The 26315-nt window shown below is 41.2% G+C and overlaps 1 protein-coding gene across 1 annotated transcript; it reads left to right on the forward strand.

Moving 5' to 3' along the window:
- Nucleotides 1–8182: 8182 nt before the first annotated feature.
- Nucleotides 8183–21466, forward strand: LOC108412696 (B-cell receptor CD22-like). Its single transcript, XM_037543288.1, has 12 exons — nucleotides 8183–8368; nucleotides 8662–9009; nucleotides 13058–13291; nucleotides 14100–14354; nucleotides 14804–15043; nucleotides 15851–16105; nucleotides 16217–16459; nucleotides 16552–16639; nucleotides 16827–16872; nucleotides 20589–20675; nucleotides 20794–20874; nucleotides 21326–21466. The coding sequence occupies exons 1-12, from the start codon at nucleotides 8290–8292 to the stop codon at nucleotides 21344–21346; spliced, it is 1977 nt and encodes a 658-aa protein (XP_037399185.1). The 5' UTR covers nucleotides 8183–8289; the 3' UTR covers nucleotides 21347–21466.
- Nucleotides 21467–26315: the final 4849 nt, after the last annotated feature.

A 26315-nucleotide genomic window follows, 5' to 3' on the forward strand; every position in this document is an offset into this window, starting at 1 on the left:
TGTAAAATCAAGGTATGGCACAGACAATGTATGCCGTGTTCTTAATGTTGTTCAGTATCTTAACACTCATAAAAACCCAGCGCTTATAGTCTCTCTTGATGCCAAAAAGGCCTTTGACCGAGTGGAATGGTCATTTCTGTTCTCGGTATTGGTAAAATTTGGTCTAGGCTCTAATTTCATTAACATTATTAAATCTTTCTATTCAGATCCAATAGCCACAGTTAATACAAATGGCTTATTGTCTGAAGGCTTCCCAGTGAGCAGAGGCTGTAGACAGGGGTGCCCTCTGTCACCTTGATTGTTTTTATTGTTTATTGAACCATTGGCAGAGGCCATCAGAACCAATCCCGATATATCTGGGATTATAGTAGGTAAAGAAAGCCACGGTATTTCCCTATTTGCAGACGATGTCCTTTTATACATGTGTGAACCCGGGAAATCAGTTCCGGCCTTGTTGAAATCTATAGCCACATGCAGCACTTTGTCGGGTTATAAGATTAACCTGGGGAAGTCGGTCACTACGCCCTTTAATTTCATCCAGGATATGCCAATGCAATCTCCTTTTCATATGTCTAGGAGGGGTTTCAAATATTTGGGTATTTTTGTCACTCCTAATTTAAATAATTTGTTTGAAACTAATTATTCACCTCTAATTCAAAAGGTTAAGAATGATCTAACAATTTGGGCCTCCCTACCAACTTCTCTTCTTGGAAGAATCAATACTATTAAAATGAATATTCTTCCTCGATTCAATTATTTATTTCAAAATCTTACGTGTTATCTGACCCCTGCATTTTTTAAGTCACTGAATTCTCACATATCTTGCTATATTTGGAACAACAAACACCAAAGAGTTAAGTTCTCTATTCTTACTATCTCGGAGGCTTGTCACTGCCTACTCTACAATTATATTACTGGTCATCACAACTAAAAATAATGTCAAATTGGTTTATGAACAGGAAAGATTCCTTATGGTTGGGTCTTGAATCTCATTCTTGTTATCCTAGAAGTCTTAATTCTCTTCCTTTTATCAATAACATAGATTTGTTAAATCATCTCAAGAATAACATAATTGTTTATAACATACTACTAGTTTGGCGAGATGTGAAGAAGTACCTTAATATTTCTCCTGCTTTTTCTTTCCGGTCTCCTCTGGCTTTGAATCCAGATTTACCAGCACAGATTAGGAGTATCGGTTTGATGGAATGGACATCTAAGGGTTTGTCAAACTTCACAGACCTATTGGACTCCGACTCTGTTAAATCATTTAAGCAAATCAGGGCTGATTTTAATATTCCCCATAAAGATTTTTATAAGTATCTTCAAATTCATCACTTTATAGGTTCTCTTTTGAAGTCAGGTAGGATTCGTATGGGACTGTCAGAGCTGGAAAACGCTGTGGTTTTGGTCAAATCTCCTAAAGGACTTATTTCCAGGATTTATACTTTAATGCTTTATTCTGATTCTTCAGGTTACGACTCTCTGAAGGTGTTGTGGGAGCGCGATCTGGAGGTGACATTTAATCCTGCAGATTGGGACAAGATTTGTAATGGGGTTTTCCCTAAATGTACTTCAATCTCTATTCATGAACAGAATTTAAAATTTTTTTACCGAACTTATTATACACCTGTTCGCCTCCAGAGAATGTTCCCTGACACCTCTAATCTTTGTTATAAATGTAAGATACATAGAGGTACATTTATGCATTTGTTTTGGACATGTGACCTTATACAAACTTTCTGGAAGGGGGTTCATTCTGTAATCCAAGAAGTCACCGGTAAACAATTTTTACTGACTCCTTCTTTCTGTTTCTTTATTCATACACCAGATATTTCTTTTGACATGTATACCAAATCTCTGTTGATAATTCTTTTATTTTTGGCGAAGAAATGTATTTTGCTGAGGTGGTCCACCCCCCAGGTCCCTACAGTTGACATGTGGATACAGAACATGATTTCTGTTCTTATTCCTCTTGAGAAGCTGACTCATGACCTCAACCACAATTCTGACAAGTTCCGGAGGATTTGGGAACCACTACTTTCCTTTTTACAGAAACCATAATTCATCACTTATCCCTGGAACAGGAGGACTGGCTGCCTGTTTATTTTACCTATTTCATATATGTTACTCATTTACCTGTCTCCTGCACTTTTGTTGATCATTTAATTATTCCCATGTGTGCATGTATAGATGTTTGTGTGTATATGCAGAGATATTTATTGCAGCGCTCGTTGTTTGTTTGTTTTGGGTGGGATTTTATTTATGTTATTACCATTATTATTATTACTGTCTATTTATTTTTGTGTGTTTTTTCATTTCAAAAAGCCAATAAAAATAAAAAATAAAAAATAATAATCTGTGATATTTCATTTTAATTCATCAGATGAAGAAACAAGACATCACGACTACATGAAGTGGAGTTTACATGGAACTAAAGAAGGAAACCACACACGGCAGTTTGACTGCAGTAAGTTTAGCAGAAGCAATGACAGATCCAGTGAAACGAGGAAGAGAACCGGCAGCGTATTTGAGAAAGTCAGCAAAACTTTTTAACCACTTACAGTTTAACAGCTTAAATCGTCAGAGCCCCTCCTGCTCTCTGCAGTCGTTCTTCAGCTTCAGGGAAAGGACGTCGCCTAATGCAGGTTGGAAAGATTCTTATTGTTTGTGAAACAAGTGGAAAGTATTTTATGTATGAAAGTTTAATGGGGAGAAAAATGAACTGATACATTTGTAATGTTTTGTTATGAGCTGTTTGTCCCTCGTGGTCATTTCTAATGTAAGAGAAACGCTGAGACACTCTGGTAGCTGAATGGAGGTTTTATTGCATGGCTTTTCAGAAATCACACAAAAGTAGATCAGTTTTAAATTGTGCTCAGGATGAATATTTAGCATTAAACAAGGTCAGTTCAGGAAATTGTAAATGTTTTGGAGGTGGAAGTTGATTAAAACCCATTCTGTTTGATTTTGGGCTTAGAAAAGTAACTTCACTGAATAAAAGAAAGCTGGATGTTATATTTTGCAGTGTGCATGAACAATAATTACTGATAAGATCCCAAATCTATATGGTTGACATGAGCTATTAATGGGCTTGATTCCAATTCAGTATTTAACTTGTGCATTACTGTCTAATACGGATCAGAAAAGTAACAAAAGGTTTCTTTAAGATCTGCATTTCCAGTAGATCCTCTCCAACTCTAGCTTTGCAAGTTGTGCGTTGTCTTCTAGAGTATTTGATGGGCCCATACAAGAGTTTCTGATGGGCCCATACTGGAGTTTCTGATGGGCCCATACTGGAGCTTCTGATGGGCCCATACTGGAGCTTCTGATGGGCCCATACTGGAGTTTCTGATGGACCCATACTGGAAGGGTACTTGTCCTGCTGGCATGACAGTTTCTGTACCAGTCCTAAAAGAACCATAATGCATGGAAGGTTTTCCAGCTTGGATGACGCTCACAATTGGCTTCGCTTTCTCAGTCGGTCTTGCTATTTTGCAAGAAAGGAGAACAGCTGTATGATTTCCATGGTCCTTACTGTGACCGTGCTGGTATGATAGTTCAGTTTGTTGGCTTGGCAATCGAATCTGCAGCAGCTCTTCTATGTTCATCAGCTTCTCTCCCTTCTCAGCTGGAGCAAAAGTTTCAGCTTTCTTTTTCAATCGGAGCTGCAACTTCATACCATGTGCTGTACATGATTACACATCTCTGGCACACAACTAGTCTCAAACACCACTGTTTCTCATTTTCATTTCATTTCCTTCATCGTTTGTTTTAGGATGGCTTCATCATTCACTTTTCAGTTCAAGTGCAGGGGATAAAGCTCCGGGTTAACGTCCTCATGCTCAAGGCCCTGGTAGACCACGTTAGGGAAAATATCAGTGTCAGGTGTAGCTTTGACAGGATTAGCTGTCGTTGGGTGGACTAGATTAGTAGCTGATGAAGGATTTGCTGGATGTGGCTGTGTGGCTTGTGTGAGGAGCACTAATCACAGTACTATCAGCATTTAAATTAACCTGGCCTCCAAGTGCATTATGCAGATCAACCCTACCATCCACACCAGCTTTGGAGTAAAAGATGGTACGGTGTGGAGAGACCCACAGTGGGCCTGTGTCAGGTCATCTGTCAACTAGCCCTGTGGTGCACCGCCCACCCAAATCCATTAAGGGCCCGCTGTAGACCAGCTGGTGTGGACCCCGTGTGGAGAGACTCACAGCGGGCCTGTGTCAGGTCATCTGTGGACTAGCCCTGTGGTTTTAGCATCAGAGACTCTGAGCAGTGTCATCTGATCATGCTAATGAGATGTGTGTGAGAAATTACCCCCATGCTGACTACAGACCACAAGAACAGTGAGGGTCAAAAGCTGAAGATGTTCTTAACGTCACTGCTGATATTCCTCTGCACTGAAGAACATTTCTCAGATCTTTTGACGGCTTCATCAAGAATCTGTGATTTTTCATTTTAATTCATCAGATGAAGAAACAAGACATCACGATTACATAAAGTGGAGTTTACATGGTACTGAAGAAGGAAACCCCCACCCCCCCCCCCCCCGCGGTTTGACTGCAGGAAATTTAGCAGAAGCAATGACAGATCCAGTGAAACGAGGAAGAGAACAGGCAGCGTATTTGAGAAAGTCAGCAAAACTTTTAAACCAGTTACAGTTTAACAGCTCAAATCTTCAGAGCCCCTCCTGCTCTCTGCAGTCGTTCTTCAGCTTCAGGGAAAGGACGTCGCCTAAGGCAGGTTGGAAAGATTCTTATTGTTTGTGAAACAAGTGGAAAGTATTTTATGTATCAAAGTTTAATGGGGAGAAAAATGAACTAGGGACATAAGGAAAATATCAGTGTCAGGTGTAGCTTTGACAGGAGTAGCTGTCGTTGGGTGGACTAGATTAGTAGCTGATGAAGGATTAGCTGGATGTGGCTGTGTGGCTTGTGTGAGGAGCACTAATCACAGTACTATCAGCATTTACATTAACCTGGCCTGCAAGTGCATTATGCAGATCAACCCTACCATCTACACCAGCTTTGGAGTAAAAGATGGTACCAATGACATCATTTAACTCTAACAGCTGGGCCATTCCTGCATCCTCAGACTCAACAAAGTCTTACTGTACATGAAATCTTGGATGTGCTCAAGGCAGCTTTCCTCTTCATCCATCTCAAGCATGGACAGATCCTTCCCTGCCACTGGACTTACACTCTTTGCAAGTTTGAGAACCATAAGCCTGAGCGGATTATTCCTGATGGTCCAAGCGTTTTCTCTCATTGTCTGCCACCTTTTCCTCTTTCTTCACACTCTGTCCCCAGTCCAGGAGACTATTTCATGCTCTGCTCTGCTGGGTCTTCCTGTTTGTGTATAACACAGCCTTTGCTTTTCATTCCGTGCTCAGAGTAGCAAGAAAGAGTCTCACCATCGTGGTTGTCCAATGCAGCCAGATGGTGAGATTATGCTGACGTCCCGGTCAAAACAACCAAACATCTGTGAATTGCAAGCCATGCGGCATCAAAGGACTAGTAGTCCCTTTTAATTAGTTGAATATTGACAAACATTATATAAAGATTTACAGCTACCAGTGACCATTTATCAAGTTCACCAGTCTCACATCACAACCAGAAAAATGCAGTGTATAATATAGCTTTGTAGTAAAAAGTCTATAGTCATTAAAGTTTACTGAGGGATTCCTGGTAGCTGAGCATGTAACTGACTCTATTCTAACATTAATTCATCCTTTGGCTTGGTTGATATGGGCTCGTTGCACAACACGACACTATAAATAGTGAATGCATAACACTACCTACTGGTGTCTCAGCTGGTAAAACACACTGACTTTCTACACATCAAAGATCAACGTCTGCCAGAGATCAAAATCAGTGATTTCCTATCATTCAGAGATTATATACAGCACCATGAGTAAGAGACCAGGGTCTCAGAACATGTGGCAATTTAAATAGATCATTACAAAGAAAAGCTGTTGGGTCCTTGCTGTGCAGTAAAATCAACATTAAATGTAACTCATATTATAGCTTTCCCACACACAATGCCTGAAACATTACCAGCATGCATTATTGCAAATATTCAGGCTTTGGGTCAAACCTACAGCCTTTAAATGCCTTAATCTCACTGGGATCTGTAGTCACATCTACCTCAAACATCCCGTTGCACAGGCTGTGACTTCCTGTTTGAACATTAAACAGCTCCTTCACTTCTCAGTCATGCAGAACATAAACTCCTGCCACATTTTTCCTTCGCAAAGCTGGAAAACTTCGCCATAAAAACAAATAATCCCAGAGGAGTTCTGCTTTACCGTCAGTGCTGCATCACTTCTACACAGCAGCAGCACAGGTGCATTAACGATGGGCAGGTTTAGCCACTTAAGCAGTTTGTCTTAGAATTACATACAAAACACACTTCCATGACTTTAAAGTATTCACAAGATTAAAATGTCTGTCAGGAGAGTGATTTCTGTAAATGACTGTAGTAGCATCATCAGTGAAGGTGTATATGGTGACAAAATACTGCTGGTCTGAATGACACATGACTTCCTTTTCCTGCTGATGAGGATGTGATTGATGTGATACACATCACTGATTGTGCTTTTTGGCAAATCCCATGCAGAAAATCCACGCCAGGGATGGGGGAGTAGCAAAGTAGCGTGCTACTTTTTGTAGTTAGCTACAAATTTTAGTAGCTGTAGCGGCTACAATTTCTTGTGTAGCTAAAGTGAAAATGTTCACTACAATTTCATAACAGGGTCCAGTCAAATGAACCACAGACCGTGGCCGTTCACTGGGCTGGTGTTATCTGCGTTGCTATGGTGACCAGCAGTCTGCACTGATCTTCAGGGTTAAAGGGTGAATTAGCAGTTCTACATTAACTCCAGCGTTTACGATCTTTTATTGTTAAACTGTGTTAGAACTGCGTGTTATAATGATTTTACAGTAAAGGAGGATTATTATGTTATTTTACCCAGAAATCTAGTTTTACTGTGGAGCGATTATTCAGGCCTGATTCTCACTCCAAACAACGTCAGTGTCACTGATGAGGATTCTGAAGTTAAAGTGTTGCTGAAGTTTAATAAAGACTCTGAATGTCAGTTCATACACCGATCAGACACAATATTAGGACCACCTCCTTGTTTCTACACTCATTGTCCATCTTATCAGCTCCACTTACTGTATAGCTGCACTTTGTAGTTCTACAGTTACAGACTGTAGTCCATCTGTTTCTCTGATACTCTGTTACCCTGGACCCCCATGGACCCTCACAGAGCAGGTACTATTTGGGTGGTGGATCATTCTCAGCACTGCAATAACAGTGACGTGGTGGTGTGTTAGTGTGCTGGTACGAGTGGATCATACACAGCAGTGCTGCTGGAGTGTTTAAACACTGTGTTCACTCTCTGTCCACTCTATCAGACACTCCTACCTTGTCAGCCCACCTTCTAGATGTAAAGTCAGAGGCAACAGCTCATCTGCTACTGCACAGTCTGTGTTGGTCATCCTCTAGTCCTTCATCAGTGGTCACAGGACGCTGCCCACAGGACACTGTTGGCTGCATATTTTTGGTTGGTGGACTATTCTCAGTCCAGCAGTGACACTGAGGCGTTTAAAAACTCCAGCAGCACTGCTGTGTCTGTTCCACTCAGACCAGCACAACAGACCACCACGTCACTGTTATTGCAGTGCTGAGAATGATCCACCACCCAAATAGTGCCTGCTCTGTGAGGGTCCATGGGGGTCCTGACCACTGAAGAACAGGGTAACAGAGTATCACAGAAACAGATGGACTACAGTCTGTAACTGTAGAACTACAAAGTGCAGCTATACAGTAAGTGGAGCTGAAAGACGGAGGTGGTCAGAACGTTATGATCAGCGTATCTTGCTGAAAGGTTTTATTTCTACAGTTGACAGAGCTTTGAACAAAATTCCAAAATTGATTGGTTGGACTTTTTGGTGATCTCTTTGTAGATTTGCAGCTTTTCAGTCGTTTCTTTCTGGCACAGGATTAAATGCAGTGTCTTGTTCACACGGTCAGTTGGGCTTGTTTGGTGTGTCAGGTGGAGATTCACAAACGTTCTGACAGTCGCGCTTTCAAAGTAGCTAAGAAGTAGACACCACTCTTTCTGGAAAAGCAGCTAAATTGTAGCAGCTACACATTTTGGGAAAGTACGTCTGAACTCAGAGCTCTTATTCTGTAATCATGAGTGTTTTTACAGAAGTTGACGTCTGAAACAGCATTTTAGACTCTAAATGAAGATTTTCTACATGTATTACATTCTTACTGTATATGATCACACAGGCTGACCTGCTGATCTCACTCAGAATGTCTCTGACTGTTTCTCTGCTGGTTCTGCTCTTCATCTCTGGTGAGTCTGAGCTGCTACTTCTCACTGAACTCTGTACAGTTATGAGTTTATTATTATATATGATACTGTGGTCACTTGTGCTGCCCCTCCCCTCCACACACTCACACACACTCCACCCTGCTACAAGATCCACTGTGGATTTGTCACATTGTGCTTTTTGTGCAGCTGATTATTCAAACTCAGCTGAAATGAACCGTCTTAGAAATGAGTTGAAGTGGAGACTTTATGCAGCATTTTTACTGACTGAGACCCAAACAGTGAGAATTTACACATTTCTGTGTTTTGTGTTGCAGGAGTTGTTGCTCAGGATGGGTGGGGTGTGGATTACAAAGATAAGTCTATCTGTGCTCTAAAGGGGTCTACAGTGACCATGCGCTGCACTTACACATATCCAAGTGGTCAATTTGTCCAAAAAGCTTTCTGGACCAAACAGTGGGGTCGAGGTTCAGAGTCTGCTGATCTGTTAGATGATCCAGATTACAGAGGCAGAGTTCAGTACCTCGGAGATAAACAACACGACTGCACTCTCAGACTGAGGAATGTGAGAGAAACTGATCAAAGTATATATTACTTCAGATTTCTAACAGACCAATCTCAAGGAAACTATGAAGGTGCAGGTGGAGTTAATCTTTCAGTCACAGGTAAGATCCAGAAATAAGAAATAAGACACTGGACTTCATTCACTGGTGGTCAGCAGGGATATTTAACTAACACTGAAAGTCCAATTACTTCAAATTTCTTGTTTGCATTTCAATCAAACGATTAGAAGTCCAGACAACTAATAAAATAAAATAAGACCCATCAATATATATTCTGTTATGACCCCGCATTGGGCCTATAGCACTGTGGGGTCAGTATCATGGATAAAAGCATGAGGAACAGAAGACTTCATGATACTATGTAATAAAAACCAACAGTAATAAAAATGCTGTGCTGCAATGTCCAGATATCCAGTACCACACTGGAAGAACCAGACTGTGGACAGGACCAAAGGACAAAACCTCATCCACACCCTCTGACCCAGGAGCTAGACAGAGTAGACTTCTATGGGCTGCACATCCCTCTGACCTTGAGCTCTTGTAAGCTTAGGTCGGGGGTTCATGCTGGCAGAGACAAAGTCTCCTCTAAACAAAGTTAGTGCTGGTAAAACACCCAACCAAAGCATGCAGGCAGCACAAGAGCTGCAGTCCCTAGTTAAATGTAGTTAAAAGCCTTCAGGTCAAACACCACGACTAAAGTTCTCCCTCAACACAGGAGACAAGCTCATGTAAACTAGAGTGAAGGAACTACTGATAAAATACCTAAAACAAACAAACACATTTTAATACGAGAGATTATAAACACACCCTCCCTCTCCAGCCGTCTTAAAGACCTCCTTTTATGGCATAGAGTCCTCCCCTCAATTACACTAAATGATCAATTATCTGATTAGTCAGAGGTCCTGCACATGGATAATGGAACAGGCAGATACATCTGAGTGAGAGAGAGAGTGAGAGTGAGAGTGAGAGAGAGTGAGAGAGTGGCAATCAGACAGACAGAGACCACATCCTGCCATCATAGAGAGAGAGTGTTTGTGTTGATCAGTAACGATTTGAATGAAGATCATTTTAATTTCTAATGAACCTTCTGAAGTTAGATGGCCGCTGACTGTTGTAACATGTTTTAAAATATTTGTTTATAAATGTTTAATACATTTTTTTTAAAGAAAAATTAAGGAAATTAAATCTAAAGGTTGAGTAAACAGAAGCAAATGTTTGAAATGGTTGGATAGTGTAGTGGTTAACACCTCTGCCTTCTACACTGTAGACTGGGGTTCAATCCCCACCTGGGTAACCACCCTACACTATACCAGTGTGACCCCTGGTTACCTTATTTAATTACTCTTTTAGTAATCAACTCAACCTTCATAAAGGCACATAAACGGTTTGAGGCTGAAGCGTTAAATTTATTAATGAACGAGAATAGTCAACAATAAAGTCACAACCAATAACATTTAGAAAAGGAACATTTTTATTAACAGGAAGTTACAGGGCCAAACTACTAAAGCAGCTAATTTTTCCAAGACACTCCACCATAAAAAAAAAAAAAAAAAAAAAATTACTCTGGCATTTCTGCCACATATACAAAATCTGAACCCACAACAAGGCTGTTACCAATGGATTGCTGGATATTTGAAATTACGGTTGCAGTAAATATCAAGCAATTATTTCACAAGGCCAGGTGTTCAACCCACAAGTATAAAAGAAAATACACCAAACCCAAAAATAAATCCAAAATAAATAATTACATCAATAAATCACAAATACAATAAAGCAAATGCACTCAAACACTCCACACAGTGACACAGCAAAAATAAATGGGGAGAACCTACTCTCAAGGGAGCAACCTGCCCCTTGGCAAACCAAGCAATTAATCCTAATACTCAATTTATACTTAAAGGGCACCAGATAAAAAAGGAGATATGGCCAGAGCATTCTTGGGTCAAATAGCAGAGTCTGAATATTCTAAAATGTACTTTATTAAAGTTTAAATCTCTAAAACCTATTTAATGGCAGAGATCATAACCAGAAAACAAGGAGGACAAAACAGTGCCTGTTATCACGGGCTGGTCTGGGCCAATCCTAAAAGACATAAAATCATTAGGCACCTGGAATTGAGGGTGGGTTGCTAACTATTACCTTTAACCCACCCAATACATACCAATAGAAATGGTACAGTAAAGAACTCAAGTACACTTCCTAGCACCTTCCAGTATTCCCACGTGCTCTATATAAAATATCAAAAATATTATATTAAAAATCTCACTATCAAAAACATGAGGAATAGAGAGAGCAATTAGGGTTAAAACAGAGTACACCTACCCATTAGCATCTGCAAGCACACACACAGCAGGCTCCTGAAACTCACTTTAAAAAATAAAACAAACTTTCTTTAATAACTGTGCAGCTACAATGGGCTATTTATTGTAAGGCTAACCAACATTGCTAGCACACCACCTAAAACTAACTGAGACTCACTCTGCTGTTAAAAGCATTTAAGCAAGACATACAGAGTCGGCTGGCTCATCAGATAACACGTCCCCGTAGCCCACTTTAGTTATTCCAACACAAATAAAACTCTCACCATCTAGTTACTTTAAAACAGCTTCACCATCAACCTGCTTTTTCCCGCCGGAGCTCGTGCATGCCGCCACGAGAACAAACGCTACTTTGCTTAATTCCCGCGAGACTTTAAGCAGCGCGAGTCCGCGGACCGGCCGATCATGCCTGTACAAAATAAAAGTCCTCTCTTTCAAAGCCAACTATTGGGCTCTATGGGGCAAGCTACTGTCGAGCTGCCATGTTCAGAAATAAAAGTCCCTATTTTAAATAACCAAAATCGCTCCCTGGCACCTCAAAATGTGTCTAGTTGCCACACCAGTAAGAGTCCTTGGGCAAGACTCCTAACACTGCCTTGGCCTCCCTGTGTAAAATGATCCAAGTTGTAAGTCGCTCTGGATAAGAGCGTCAGCCAAATGCCATAAATGTAAATGAAATATAAGGCGTCAAATTCATTTTTCACGTCTGCCTCATGGATCATCAAACAGTGGTGTAGAGCTGTTCTAGTAGCAGGTACCGTTCTACTGCAGTAGCTTAGCATCTCATACAGCTCAGCACAGCGCAGGTTCATTCCAGCTCACTGGAGCTTCACTGACACGAGTTTACAGGATCAAGACTCCAATCTGAATCCGCCTGAGTAAAGCTGTGCTGTGTGTGGAGCTTTTAGCTGAAGCTACTTTTAACTTATATCCCTGTTAGTGTTGCCGGCCTCAGGCCTAGGAGAACCTGGGCCGTGCACAATATGGTATCATAACAGCGAATGGCTGTATGATGGCAGGATGTGGTCTCTGTCTCTCTCTCTCTCTCTCTCTCTCTCTCTCTCTGTCTCTCGCTCTCTCTCTCTCTGTCTCTCTCTCTCTCTCTCTCTCTCTCTCTCTCTCTCTCTCTCTCTCGCTCTCTCGCTCTGTCTCTCTCTCTCTCTCTCCTCTCTCTCTAAAATGAAACGGAAAACCAACATAGAAGTGAATGTGCCGTCAGCCCGTGGTGTGAGGTTTATTCTTGACCTTTTAGCCACACAGCCCGTTTTCCTGTCGGTTCAACCTAACTGAGGCACTGAGGCAAATGTAGAGGATCAAGATTCCAATCTGACTGCGTGAAGTCGAGAGACTTGAAGACTCAGTATTTCTGATTATTAAAGTTAGAGTTAGAGCTTATTTTGGTCTCATCTGTCAGTCTGTAACAGAGACAGACTGAAGGGAAACAGAGGAAAGCCAGGCTTTAGAAACAGGGCGGTGGGGGGAGGGGGAGGTGGGTATTTATACACTGTTGATTATTAATGAGTGTTGAGGTTTAGGAATTCTGCTGTGTCATTTTCAGTGTCTATATATATATAATATTACATAAAGCAGTTCAGAGTCAGAGTCTGATCTCACTGATCAGATAATCCTTTATTAGTCCCACAACAGGGGAAATTCACACTGCTAATGTGCTAATGTGTAATAACGGTTAATCTCCCTCAGATCACTGTAGATTTATATGTTATGTCCAGTGGTCAAATCTGAGCTGCTGCCAGCTTCATGATTTAGATTTACCCAGCTGACTCAGCGAGTGTGAGTCTCCACAGTGTGAGTTTGTTTTCTCTGGTTCTCAGATCTCCAGGTGGAGGTTCCTGAGAGAGTGATAGAGGGAGATGAAGTCACTCTCACATGTAAAACCAGCTTCAGTCTGTCTGACAGACCAACATTCACCTGGTACAGAAATGGACATCCTTTATCCTCCAGTACTGACCAGCTCCACCTGCAGCTGGTCAGCAGGGAGGATGCAGACAGGTATCGCTGTGCTGTACTGGGTCTTCGCTCTCCTGAGGTCACTCTTAATGTGAGATGTAAGTACAGATTCATTCATTCAGTCTCAGAACACAAACTAAGCTGAGGCTTCGTGCTGAACTGTCTGTGATGAAGCTCAGCCCAGCAGCTGATCTCTTTAGACAGTAATATATCACTGAGTACCTGCAGTAAATATCCATTAGGATGGCACTGTAATATCTGTACAGACAGAACTCACACACTTTAACTGTGAAACTATAGTTAATAATCTCAGTCCTGCAGATTCTGTTCACTGAATGTTTTCATGTTTTCCTGCTCTAACACTCCTGAGCTCATGAAGGACTTTGGGATTAGCTAAAGTTTTGCTGTAAGACCATGAAAACCTCTCTACTCTCCACCTGACGCTTCCTATGTTATGTGTTAGTCTGTATATATAATGCAGTAATAATAGTTTATATTTCAGTTTTAAACTGAGGAAAAAATCCAGACGTGCACATCAGACAGTCATGAGTCAGATCTGAGTCAGTTACTTGGATCACCAGAGCACTTTGTCCAGTATTTTACTTTAATTAAGGAGGCTTTAGTAAAGACCATCACCTACCTTAACTGTGTACGTCTGATTGAACTCATGAAGTCATTAGTTTTTTATTGATCCTTAAAGAACCAAGAAACATTTGGGAAAGTTTCATTCAGAGTCTTTGGTAAAACTGATCTAAAAGCTGGAAGAACAGTGATCTTCATACGCTGAACTGAATGATGTGCGTCTGTAATAAAACATATAAAACATATTTCTACACTACATTTATAGTTTGACTAATTAAACAGAAAAGCACCTCCATAAAGTGCGATGTGTCTTTCTACCTCTAGATCCTCCAAAGAGCATCTCAGTGTCCATCAGTCCCTCTGGTGAAATAGTGGAGGGCAGTTCAGTGACTCTGACCTGCAGCAGTGATGCAAACCCACCTGTGGAATATAACTGGATTAAAGGAACATCATCAGTAGGAAAAGGAGAAACTTACACAATGAAGAAGATCAGCTCTGTGGACAGTGGAGAATACAAGTGCAGGTCCAGTAATGAACATGGAGAGAAGCTCTCTGAAGCTCTAACTCTGAATGTTTTGTGTGAGTAAATCCTCCTGAATCAAATAAAACCATTGTTTAAATTATCGTTAATCAGCTTTACTGCAGAATTTTGTGAAAGTGCTGAAATACTTGGCGCCCCCTGCTGTACAGGATTCCTCCAACAGTTCTGAAATACATTACATCAGTTCTTCAAGCACACCTGAGAAATCACTGCTTAGAACTGGAGAACCACAATTTATAAAGCCTTTCAGAGTCAGAGTCTGATCTCACTGATCAGATAATCCTTTATTAGTCCCACAACAGGGGAAATTCACACTGCTAATGTGCTAATGTGTAATAACAGTTAATCTCCCTCAGATCACTGTAGATGTATATGTTATGTCCAGTGGTCAAATCTGAGCTGCTGCCAGCTTCATGATTTAGATTTACCCAGCTGACTCAGCGAGTGTGAGTCTCCACAGTGTGAGTTTGTTTTCTCTGGTTCTCAGATCTCCAGGTGGAGGTTCCTGAGAGAGTGATAGAGGGAGATGAAGTCACTCTCACATGTAAAACCAGCTTCAGTCTGTATTACAGACCAACATTCACCTGGTACAGAAATGGACATCCTTTATCCTCCAATACTGACCAGCTCCACCTGCAGCCGGTCAGCAGGGAGGATGCAGGCAGTTATGACTGTGCTGTATGGAGTAAGAACCTTTACTCTCCTGAGGTCACTCTTAATGTGAGATGTAAGTCCAGATTCATTCATTCAGTCTCAGAACACAAACTAAGCTGAGGCTTCGTGCTGAACTGTCTGTGATGAAGCTCAGCCCAGCAGCTGATCTCTTTAGACAGTAATATATCACTGAGTACCTGCAGTAAATATCCATTAGGATGGCACTGTAATATCTGTACAGACAGAACTCACACACTTTAACTGTGAAACTATAGTTAATAATCTCAGTCCTGCAGATTCTGTTCACTGAATGTTTTCATGTTTTCATGCTCTAACACTCCTGAGCTCATGAAGGACTTTGGGATTAGCTAAAGTTTTGCTGTAAGAGCATGAAAACCTCTCTACTCTCCTCCTGACGCTTCCTATGTTATGTGTTAGTCTGTATATATAATGCAGTAATAATAGTTTATATTTCAGTTTTAAACTGAGGAAAAAATCCAGACGTGCACATCAGACAGTCATGAGTCAGATCTGAGTCAGTGACTCGGATCACCAGAGTGCTTTGTCCAGTATTTTACTTTAATTAAGGAGGCTTTAGTAAAGACCATCACCTACCTTAACTGTGTACGTCTGATTGAATCATGAAGTCATTAGTTTTTTATTGATCCTTAAAGAACCAAGAAACATTTGGGAAAGTTTCATTCAGAGTCTTTGGTAAAACTGATCTAAAAGCTGGAAGAACAGTGATCTTCATACGCTGAACTGAATGATGTGCGTCTGTAATAAAACATATAAAACATATTTCTACACTACATTTATAGTTTGGTTAATGAAACAGAAAAGCACCTCCATAAAGTGTGACGTGTCTTTCTACCTCTAGATGGTCCAAAGAGTGTCTCAGTGTCCATCAGTCCCTCTGGTGAAATAGTGGAGGGCAGGTCAGTGACTCTGACCTGCAGCAGTGATGCAAACCCACCTGTGGAATATAACTGGATTAAAGGAACATCATCAGTAGGAAAAGGAGAAACTTACACAATGATGGAGATCAGCTCTGTGGACAGTGGAGAATACAAGTGCAGGTCCAGTAATGAACATGGAGAGAAACTCTCTGAAGCTCTAACTCTGAATGTTTTGTGTGAGTTTGTGTTTATTTGTTCCAGTTGTTCATTATTTTGTAGAAATTCTCTTTTATAAACATTTACTGTCATGTGATGACTACATCATGCAGTTCTTCTGTGATTTCTAGATCCTCCAAAGAGCGTCTCAGTGTCCATCAGTCCCTCTGGTGAAACAGCAGAGGGCAGTTCAGTGAATCTGACCTGCAGCAGTGATGCAAACCCACCTGTGCAGAACTACACCTGGTTTAAAGAAGGTGGAAGCTCACCTGTAGGATCTGGACACAGTTACAGGGCTCCACAGAGAGGATCCTACTACTGTGAGGCTCAGAATGAACACGGATCTCAGAAATCAGCTGCAGTGACTGTAAAAGGTGTTATTGATGGAAAACACAGCCTGAATATCATTTAATAACATTCATAATAATTAGCATCACTTTAAACTTTAACACTCATCTGCACACAGGGGTCTGGAATTCAGCTCTATATGCAGTTATTGGAGTCACAGCTGGATGTGGATGTTTATCTATTATCATTGCTGTATTTTGTGTAAGGTAAGTAAACAAATCTTCACAAAGAGCTAAAAATATGAACATTAATGTAGATTATTAGACCTTATTTTAAAGTTTTTAATCATTGGAACCAGGATTTTTAATGTATCTGAAAAAAATTCTCTGGTAATTTATAAACAATATTATTGTTAATATTCAAATGATTACTTTTTATACTGTTACTTTTCAGGAGAAAGAGAAGAGGCAGTTCAGCTGATGATAAAAACCAGACACAGGCAAGTCAGTTACTACACAAGAACATGTTCAGCAGTTTGAGATTTAGTGACATCTTTCCTTTTGTTTTAGCTCTGGGTAAAATGTGTGGTTGAATTCTAGGCTTCATAACGTCTAAACAGTTTAAGCTACAGACATGATACAATATCAGATCATTCAGCAGACCTGGTCCAAACTAGTGAGCATGACATCACTGAACAATTTGGTTCAGAAAATCACCCACAATCCTGATATTATTGCTCTGCTTTTAACCTTCATATTCCAACAAAGGGTTAAAACAGTGATGTGACTCACACATCAGACCACTCATCAGACTCTCCCTCACCATCTAGAGTGATTTCATCCACCTGTGTCCTTCCATCAGCCAGCAGTCCAGCTCTAAATTCACCTAAACCCACTCGCTACTGTTACATCTCTGCTTTTAGCTTCATGTTATAAACAAAGGGTTAAATATAGCGAGAAGATTCACATCAGAACACTCAGAGGAACCCGCCATCACCAGCCAGAGTGAGAGAAACCAGCTCAAACATCCCACAACCCAGAAATACAGCACAAACACACAGCCAGATGACTGTAAAACTGCTATTAGCTCTGATTCAGCCTTCATATGACAACTTCTTCTTCTTTCAGCTGCTCCCTTTAGGGGTCGCCACCCCTCCATCTTGCACTATCCACGGCCTCCTCTACTTTTACACCAACCATCTACATGTCCACCTTCACTACATCCATAAACCTTCTCTGAGGTCTACCTCTTCTCCTTCTACCCGGCAGCTCCATCTCCAACATTCTTTGACCAATATATCCACTATTCCTCCTCAACACATGTCCAAACAATCTCAACCTGGCCTCTCTGGCTTTATCTCCAAACTGCTCTACCTTCACTGTACCTCTGATCTGCTCATTTCTAATCTTGTCCATCCTTGTCACTCCCAAGGAAAATCTCAGCATCTTCATCTCCGCCACCTCCAGCTCATCCTCCTGTCTTTTAGACAGAGCCACAGTCTCCAAACCAGACATCATAGCAGGACGCACTACTGTCTTGTAAACCTTCCCTTTCACTCTTGCTGCTATCCTTCTGTCACACATCAGCCCTCACACCCGTCTCCACCCACTCCATCCTGTCTGCACCCTCTTCTTCACCTCTTTTCTACACTGTCCATTGCTCTGGATGGTTGACCCAAGATATTTGAAGTCATTTACCTTTACGACCTCTACTCCTTGCATCTTCACCTTTCCACCTGCCTCCCTCTCATTCACACACATGTATTCCGTCTTGTCTCTACTGACCTTCATTCCTCTCCTCTCCAGTGCAAACCTCCACCTCTCCAGATTCTCTTCCACCTGCTCTCTACTCTAACCACAGATTACAATGTCATCTGCAAACATCATGGTCCATGGAGCCTCCTGCCTGACCTCATCTGTCAACCTGTCCATCGCCATTGCAAACAAGAAGGGGCTCAAAGCTGATCCCTGATGTAACCCTACCTTAACCTTGAAACCATTTGTCACTCCAACTGCACAACTCACCACTGTCTCACTATCCTCATACATGTCCTGCACCACCCTAACATACTTTTCAGCTACACCTGACTTCCTCATACAGTACCACAGTTCCTGTCTTGGCACCCTATCATATGCCTTCTCTAGATCCACAAAGCCACAATGTAGCTCCTTCTGACCTTCTCTGTACTTCTCTACCAACACTCTCAACGCAAAAATTGCATCTGTGGTACTCTTTCTGGGCATGAAACCAAACTGCTGCTCGCTGATCTGAACCTCTTGCCTTAGCCTTGCTTCAACAACTCTTTCCCATACCTTCATGGTGTGGCTCATCAACTTTATACCTCTGTAGTTACTGCAGCTCTGCATATCACCCTTGTTCTTAAAAATGGGGACCAATACACTGCTTCTCCACTCATCAGGCATCCTCTCACTCTCCAGGATTTTGTTAAACAACCTGGTTAAAAAGTCCACTGCCTTCTCTCCTAAACATCTCCATACCTCCACAGGTATGTGATCTGGACCAACTGCCTTTCCATTCTTCATCCTTTTTAAAGCTGCCCTCACTTCCACCTTACTAATTCTCTGCACTTCCTGATCCACTATCTCTCCCCGCGTTGTCCTCCTCTCTCTCTCGTTTTCCTCATTCATTCGTTCTTCAAAGTACTCCTTCCATCTACTCAACACTCTCTGTTCACTCACTAGTACATTTCCCTCTCTATCCTTTATCAGCCTAACCTGCTGTACATCCTTTCCAGCTCCATCTCTCTGTTTAGCCAAACGATACAAGTCCTTTACTCCTTCTTTACTGTCCAGCCTCTCATACAGCTCATTATAGGCCTGAGCCTTTGCCTTTGTCACTATTCTTTTCGCTATGCAACTAGCCTCAAAATACTCCTGCCTACTTCCTTCATCTCTCTGGTTATCCCACTTTTTCTTAGCTGCCTTCTTCTTCTGAATACTCTCCTGGACTTCCTCATTCCACCACCAACTTTCCTTGTCTTCTTTCCTCTGACCAGATGAAACACCCAACACATTAACCACACCCAACAGGTAGCTCTTCACTGCCCCGAAAGGGCCTGTTGCAATTTTTTCCTGAACTGCCTTCAACCATCCTCCTCCTTCAGCTTCCACCATCTAATCTTTGGCTCTGTCTTCACTCTCTTCCTCTTCTTTGTTTATAATCTCATTCTACAGATAACCACCCTGTGCTGCCTTGCTAAACTTATCTCCAATCTCCTTTAGGTGGCATCTCCTGCTAAGGATATAATCCACCTGTGTGCACGTCCCTCCACTCTTGTATGTCACCCTGTGTTCTTCCCTCTTCTGAAAATACGTGTTCACCACAGCCATTTCCATTCTCTGTGCAAAATCTACAACCATCTGACCTTCCGCATTTCTGTCTTTCACACCATACATACCTAGCACCTCTTCATCCCCTCTGTTCCCTTCACCAACATGTCCATTGAAGTCTGCACCAATCACCAATCTCTCCTCTCTAGGGACACCATCTACCACTTCATCCATCTTATTCCAAAATTCCTCTTTCTCCTCTAACTGACAACCAACCTGTGGTGCATATGAACTGACCACATTCAAAATTACACCATCAATCTCCAACTTCAGGCTCGTGATCCTGTCTGACACTCTCTTTACATCCAGAACACTTTTCACAAGCTGTTCCTTTAGGATTATCCCTACTCCATTTATCTTCCTCTCAACACCATGATAAAACAGTTTTAATGCACCTCCAATGTTCCTTCATTTGACAACAAAAGACTTCAAACATCACAGCTCAGCAGGACTTACCCTGTGTGTTCAGAGTGACTTTCTGAAGTTTCAGTGAAGATCCAGTCAGTGATCTATTTGAGAAAACTACCGTTCAGATCTTCAGATACTTCCATTTAAATGACCAATTTAAAGTAGGCAGTAATCAGAGTAGAATTCCTGATAATCAGAAATTTACAGATAAATACAACCACATATACCACCACAGCACACTTAAACATGGCATAAAAACATGACTGCAAACGCTGGCCAGATGCTTCATGCCTGTGTCAGTGCTGAGAGAGTAGGGGTTGAGGACGGAGAAACACCAAAGAAGAATTTCCTTAATCTCGTGTGTGGACCTTACATATGAATAAAATCTATGATCTGTTCTTGATGTTTATCAGTGAGAACCCAAACTGCTCATGTTCTCCAACTCTCCTTTCTCCAGAACGTTGACCCTAATGCTAAGGATGACACCAACACAGCTCTTGACCCTGTGTCCAGAACCTCTGATGATGTGTACAACACACTTGCTGTAAGTGTCTCTTCAGAAACTCAGTTCAGTCAGACGTTCAGATTTATAAAGAATTCCTACAAAGTCCACATTTATTCATTTCTCCTCCTCTGCTTCATTCTCTCTTTCCCTCACACAGACTGTTCATTCCAGTCCTTCTGATGATCTGTACTCAGCTCTGGATCCTCAGTCTCGCTCTCCTGAGTACGGCACTCTAGCAGTGAGTGAATCCACTTGTACTGCTGGAACTGATAGACTTTAAGCTACAGCAGCGTCTCCACTTTGGAGGCTCCTTCACACCATCATGTGTGGAGTTTTAACTGGGACAGATCTGATTTCTTTGCTCTTCTGATGTCATCGTTTATCTTAGGATCACTGGATAGCAGTAATTATTATTATTATTATTATTATTATTATCTTTTTCCCCAATTATTTTTTTTACTCCCAGCCACAGATGACTGTAGCATCACCAAGGATTGAGCTCATGATCTCCTGATGATGGGGGCAACACTTAGACAGTTACACTACTTGAAAGCCTGCCTTACTATAATAATAATAATAATAATAATAATAATAATAATAATTAAACAACAAAAATAAACAACAGCATTTGAAACTGGGTCAGCTTGATAATGTATATGTATGTTTTTTTGTCTGTTTTTTTCTTTCAGACTGTCAGAAACAAACACTGAAACTGTCACCATGGAAACCACCCAAACTGAAGTGAACCACCCATCGAAATCAGATGAGCAAGAGAGATAGAGAGAGCTAGAGAGAGAGAGAGATAGAGAGGGAGAGATAGAGAGAGAGATAGAGAGAGAGAGAGAGAGATAGAGAGTGAGAGAGAGAGAGAGAGAGAGAGAGAGATAGGGAGAGAGATATATAAAGAGAGATAGAGAGGGAGAGATAGAGAGAGAGATAGAGAGAGAGAGATAGAGAGTGAGAGAGAGAGAGAGAGAGAGAGAGAGAGAGTTAGAGAGAGAGATAGAGAGAGAGAGAGAGAGAGAGAGTGTTAGAGAGAGAGATAGAGAGGGAGAGGTTTTATATCTTATTTTCTTATATTTAATTTTTTCCACTCATAATCTTTGTGTGGGCTGTTTTTTTATGACTATGCATTCAAAATCCCAGAAAGGTGAAGAAAAAAAATCTGTAAACATTTTTTTCATATTATAGACGAAACACAGTGATCTGCAGCATATTAGCGCTAGAAAGTACACAGATACAGTCATGTGCAAAAGTTTGAGCCCTCCCAGTCAAATGACACGTTTAGCTGATTTTCTAAGGGAACAAAACTAAAAATGGCATTTTTCTGTTTTTGACTGAGCCTCTGACCCTTTAGTCTGAAAATGAATGAACTGTTTATCTTCTATTATCGCCCAGTGATGCTGTGTGTCTCAGAGGAAGCAGGTGCTGGGACTCACCCTCACCTCCCTTTTTGTTTGACCTGTTGGGCTTTGTTTACCGGTAGTGTAGTGAGGGAGGTGTTGTTGTAGTTTCTTTTTCTTTTCTTTTGTTTGGTAAGTTACTTTTCTTTTATTGTTATTAGGCTCTTTTGTTTGTTGTTTTGGGCCTTGGGTCTCCCTGAAGTTGTTTCCTTTGTTTTGTTTTTTGTTTCAGTGGCTTGTTGAGAATAAGTTCGATGACAGAAGGAAACAGCAAAGCATTGAATAAACTGTCAAACAAGTATTTGATGTGTTCTTAATATCTCTTATTTTGGTTTGTTTTGGTCTGGTGTTTGGATGGACAGTCTTGTAACTCTAACGAGCAGAACGAGCTTCGCTGAGAAGATCATTAACTCTGATCAGCTCTCAGCTTCATCATTAGAGCCTGACTTCTGTTCGGCGCTGCTGCCAGAGTAATGCTGAATGACGGCGCACGCCGAGTGTCACATTCAGGTCACACGGCCACAAATCGGATACGTATCCAATCTTGGACCACATATGAAAGTGACTCAGGTCTGATTTGCGTGTCCACACAGGTCTGAAAACATCAGGTCTGAGTCACTGCAGGGCAAAAAATCGGATTTGTGCCACTTCAGCCTGGTAATGTGAACACAGCCTGAGAGTGCTAAAATATTTCACTTCAGAATCATTTACACACATTAAGAACAGCGTACAGATAAACCAGCCATTAGCACTGGAGAGGAGAGGAATGAAGGTCAGTAGAGACAAGACGGATTACATGTGTGTGAATGAGAGGGAGGCAGGTGGAAAGGTGAAGATGCAAGGAGTAGAGGTCATAAAGGTGGATGACTTCAAATATCTTCGGTCAACCATCCAGAGCAATGGACAGTGTAGAAAAGAGGTGAAGAAGAGGGTGCAGACAGGATGGAGTGGGTGGAGACGGGTGTCAGGGCTGATGTGTGACAGAAGGATAGCAGCAAGAGTGAAAGGGAAGGTTTACTAGACAGCAGTGCGTCCTGCTATGATGTCTGGTTTGGAGACTGTGGCTCTGTCTAAAAGACAGGAGGCTGAGCTGGAGGTGGCGGGGATGAAGATGCTGAGATTTCATTGGGAGTGGCAAGGCTGGACAAGATTAGAAATGAGCAGATCAGAGGGACAGTGAAGGTGGAGCCGTTTGGAGATAAAGCCAGAGAGGCCATGTTGAGATGGTCTGGACATGTGTTGAGGAGGAATAGTGGATATATTGGTCAAAGAATGTTGGAGATGGAGCTGCCGGGCAGAAGGAGAAGAGGTAGACCTCAGAGAAGGTTTATGGATGTAGTGAAGGTGGACATGTAGATGGTTGGTGTAAAAGTAGAGAGGCAGTAGATAGGACAAGATGGAGGCAGATGATCCACTGTGGCGACTCCTAAAGGGAGCAGCCGCAAGAAGAAGAAGAAGACTATAGCCTGCTCCGCAATCTTCTAAACATTCCTCAGCCTTTACAGGTCATTTCTTTTAGGCCATTCATCATGAAGTTTACACACAATACAAAGGACAACAGGCACAATGTTATAAACTGAAAAGCAATGAAAATGGTTATACAAGGTTCTGTTCTGAAAACAGCAAAGTTTAATTTGTTACTTAGCACTTTGATCTAAAAGTACAGCCACAAGTTCCTTATCAAAGTTATCATTTTCCTCTTCAACACAGCATTCCCAGAAAAAAATGTACTAAACCATAGTTTCTGTACAATGTCTGTGAATTTCTATTACACAGAGAGAGAGAGAGAGAGAGAGAGAGAGAGAGAGAGAGAGAGGAGAGAGAAAATACAGAGAGTACTTCCCCTCTTGAACTGGATGACTGTCAGCTCTGACGCTGTCAGTCTGCCTCCATGGACTCCAATTCCCAGCATGCTCTACCTATGGACTACAGTGACTCTGCTGAGCATGTGACACTCCGGCGCTCCGGCTCGCCTTGTTTCTAATCAGTGAGATTGTCTACACCTGTGAACCTGTGTATTTAAGCCCTGTTGTTTCCTGTGTTTGGTGCTGAGTATTATCTAGCCTCTAGCTCTGTTACGACGCGTTTTCCTTGTTCTTTCCCTTTGTTATTTCTGTCCTTCGCCTGTACTTCGTTTTCTCCTTTTTTGCCTTGCCCATTAATTGCCTTTCTGTTGCCGTTTTGTTTGTACTTGTCTCTACCCTTTAGCCTAGCCCCTTTACCTGGTATTTGCTCTCCCGTGTACCGACCTTTCTTCAGTCCGACCACCCTCTGGTATGTCTATGTTGCTGTTGTTGTTGTTGTTTTTGACCCTGCCGGTCCCTTATGATTATCTTGTATTGCCCTATTAAATTAAACCTTGTAATATCCATCAGCGAGTGTCTCTCCTGTTATGGGCAGTCGTGACAATGACTTGGTGATGGTTGTCACAACAAAAATGTCACTTTTTTTTTTAATCTTCTTCTGTCCATTTGTAACAGAATCAAATATGTCATAACATAATGTTGGAATTACACATGTTTCTTCATAATTGAACCTGTATTAGGGGAGTTTATAACAGGATATCCCCTTTCACCTTATTTCCTCTCCTATGTCTACTCCCCTTTCTTTGCCTCCTCACTTTTGACTTTTGTCTTATTGGAGGAGGTAGATATTTTTGAGGGGTTCTTTACTGGTGGGCTGCTCTTCTAATGAACTTTATGACTTCCTCTTTAGAAATCTTGTGAGGAGCTCCTGTGATTGGCATGTTGGTGGTCAAATGATGTTCCTCCCACTTGTGGATAATGGCTTCAGTGGTGATAATATGAACATTTAGGAGTTGACCTAAATGTTCCTACCAACTTATCCTACCAACATGCACTAACCCAGCTAATTCTAATATGCATAAGTAGGAAGACTAATTACTGGAATCAACTGGTTTAGTGCTTTTCTGACTGTGCTCAACTGTTTTTCCTGTGTGATTCCTTTTCAGAACTTTTTTATGGATTGGAATGGTCTGATTTCTTTACGTGTGTAGTTCTATAGAATTATTAATAATGTCTGATCTAGATTGGCCAATCAAAGCAAATATCAGTTATATATCACTGTAAATGTTGCACTGCCTTCAGAAGTCCTTGAATAGCTGAATATGGAGTGGAAGATGTGGGTTGGAAGTAAATCTTGCAAGAAGGTAGGAAAGTCTTGTAACACTGGGGTTGGATAAAAGCCCACTAATGCTTTGAGTTTCCCGTTTTATCAATTAAGAGCAAGAAATTGTGTTTTTGTGGGTTTTTTTTTTTCAATTTCTGTTATTGACTGGGCAGGTAATGGTAGTAATACACAAGTGAACAAATGTGGCATAACTGTATTCAGGCCTGTTGCAGAGTCACTGGCATTGAGTGTGTTTATGTGAAAGAAGTTGAGCAACATGTCACTTACACGGTGCAGGACATGTAAGTGACAGATTAGTGCTCTTGACCGTCTCTTCCTCAATGTTTTTCATTGCTTTCTGTTTTTTACCTACATACTGTATATATAAATAGCATATGAATAGTATCCTACTTACTCTTTGCTTGTTTTAAAACTGGGGTACAGTTAAATCACAATGATAAGACAACACATTTTCATAACGTGTCTTATTTTTATACCAAATATCTTATTTTACATAATTATGTTTACATAATATTTCTAAAATGTCTTCTTTTAGGTTGTATTCTTACATATTGTGTCATTTAAGCTTTTTCTAAAGGGCTTCATTAACAGTGCTCTTTAAAAAGTGATGCATAATTATAACTTTTTCCTTCTTCCTGTTTTTCTTACTCGTAGGCCTTGTATAGTGTGTATGTTTTTGTTGACTTTTCTTTTGATTTTAATGAGTGTTATGTGAAATAAGACTGATCTTTTTATGTCATTCTTTGGGTGGAAAGTTCATAAATATGTCCTTGCTTAATTTGTTTAGACTGCAGCTAAAATGGTTTGAGAATTGTTCGAGCAGCCAGTTGGAACCAAGACTCAGAAAATACAATTCACATGACCTTCTGGCCTTGATCTATCTCCCACAACCTCTTGGAACATCATGTGACTAAACGTCCTCTGGTTTCTGGTGTTTCTCTTTTGTCTTTTCCGTTTTGGACCTGACCCATGCCTGTTTACTGACCATGACCCTTGTCAAACACTTTGGTATTAAAGCCTCATATTTTGGTTTTTGCCATGAGCATCTGGCCCTTTCTGGACTTTTTGATTGGTTAATCTGGCCGCACAACTCCTATCACCATATCGTTTGTTCTGAGATCTTCGC

The sequence above is a fragment of the Pygocentrus nattereri genome, chromosome 12, assembly GCF_015220715.1.
Source record: "Pygocentrus nattereri isolate fPygNat1 chromosome 12, fPygNat1.pri, whole genome shotgun sequence".
NCBI classification, from domain to species: Eukaryota; Metazoa; Chordata; class Actinopteri; order Characiformes; family Serrasalmidae; genus Pygocentrus; species Pygocentrus nattereri.